Source organism: Mandrillus leucophaeus, unplaced genomic scaffold (genome assembly GCF_000951045.1).
Source record: "Mandrillus leucophaeus isolate KB7577 unplaced genomic scaffold, Mleu.le_1.0 Scaffold157, whole genome shotgun sequence".
Classification (NCBI taxonomy): domain Eukaryota; kingdom Metazoa; phylum Chordata; class Mammalia; order Primates; family Cercopithecidae; genus Mandrillus; species Mandrillus leucophaeus.
The window spans coordinates 468157-469368 of NW_012101554.1; the positions used below are offsets into that span (position 1 = coordinate 468157).

General features: G+C 48.1%; 1 protein-coding gene across 5 annotated transcripts in view; it reads left to right on the forward strand.

Moving 5' to 3' along the window:
• TXNRD1 (thioredoxin reductase 1) overlaps nucleotides 1-1212 on the forward strand; it is a 152407-nt gene that overhangs the window by 85084 nt on the left and 66111 nt on the right. For all 5 annotated transcript variants that reach the window (XM_011975499.1, XM_011975501.1, XM_011975504.1 and 2 more), the window contains one exon: nucleotides 777-886. In XM_011975499.1, coding sequence (XP_011830889.1) covers nucleotides 777-886 — 110 coding nt within the window. The remainder of the gene's footprint in view (nucleotides 1-776; nucleotides 887-1212) is intronic.

Genomic DNA, 1212 nt, shown 5'->3' on the forward strand with positions numbered 1-1212 from the left:
GGCTAATTTTTGTATTTTTGGTAGAGACAGGGTTTCACCATCTTGGCCAGGCTGGTCTTGAACTCCTGACCTCATGATCCACCCGCCTCGGCCTCCCAAATAAGCAGCTATACTTTTGAATGTTGGTGTGATTTATGTCTCATGAATAGGCCTCATGTCAGTGTAACTGTGGAATCTCTATGCTCCACTGAGTTCACCCCTTTGTGAAATTTTACCGTTAGTGCCTAGTTTCATCTGTAGTGTCGTGTATAGTTCAGGATTCTTTTTAAGAAAGCAGCAGATAGGCAGAGTGTTCTTTATTTTGCTCCACGGTTTCAAATGTCAAGGAAACATTGGAAGTTGGATTTTGGCATTCAGAATAGATGTAGAGTTCAAAGCAAGATCAAATTGGGAGGTGTTTTGTTAAAGTTGAGATAAATGTGTATTAAGCTTCTTTTTTGAAGCTTTTCTGAATTCGGGATTTACCGGGAAAGTAGGACGTTTAATTTTAGCGGAGCAGTGCAAGGATTTAACTCTGACTAGAACTCTGACGTTTATAGCTAGCCTTGAGGCCCTGTTTTCAGCCAGTGTGCGCATTTGCCGGGGTCAGACTCCAAGCTTAAGTGTGAGTTTTAGCCTTTGTCAGAAATGCAGCAAGTCATGCTAACTTGCAAGGGAGTCACCCGAGGGCACGCGGTGCCTGCAGGGCCGGGACGGAAGCCCCGCCCCCGGCGCAGTTCCCGCCTGGCCGCGGGGGAGAAGCACCTTACACGCCCCGCTCTGCTTTTGTGCCACAGAGTACGGTCGGGCCCTGGAAGGAACGCTCTCGGAATTGGCCGCGGAAACCGATCTGCCCGTTGTGTTTGTGAAACAGAGAAAGATAGGCGGCCATGGTCCAACCTTGAAGGTAGGAGAGAGTAACGTGTCTTTTTAAATGGGGGATGAGCTCGTTGAGCCCAGCGTGGTCACAGCCTGCTTTTAAAGCCAGCGTGGATGTGACCCTCCAAACGGGACGCAGCGCTGGGAAATGACGAAAAAACGCTTGTGGGCTAGCGCATGTGTTAATCGAAGCTCATCAGACGTTGGACAAATTTCACATCCCGGGAAACTTGAAATTTCTAACGATTTTCATCTTTTAAAATAGCTTTTTAAAGATGTCCTTTTTCTCCTATTTCCCCTTCCTCTTTCCCTCCCAGTTGTAAATAAATTCCCCCCCCCCCCGCCCCCCGACGG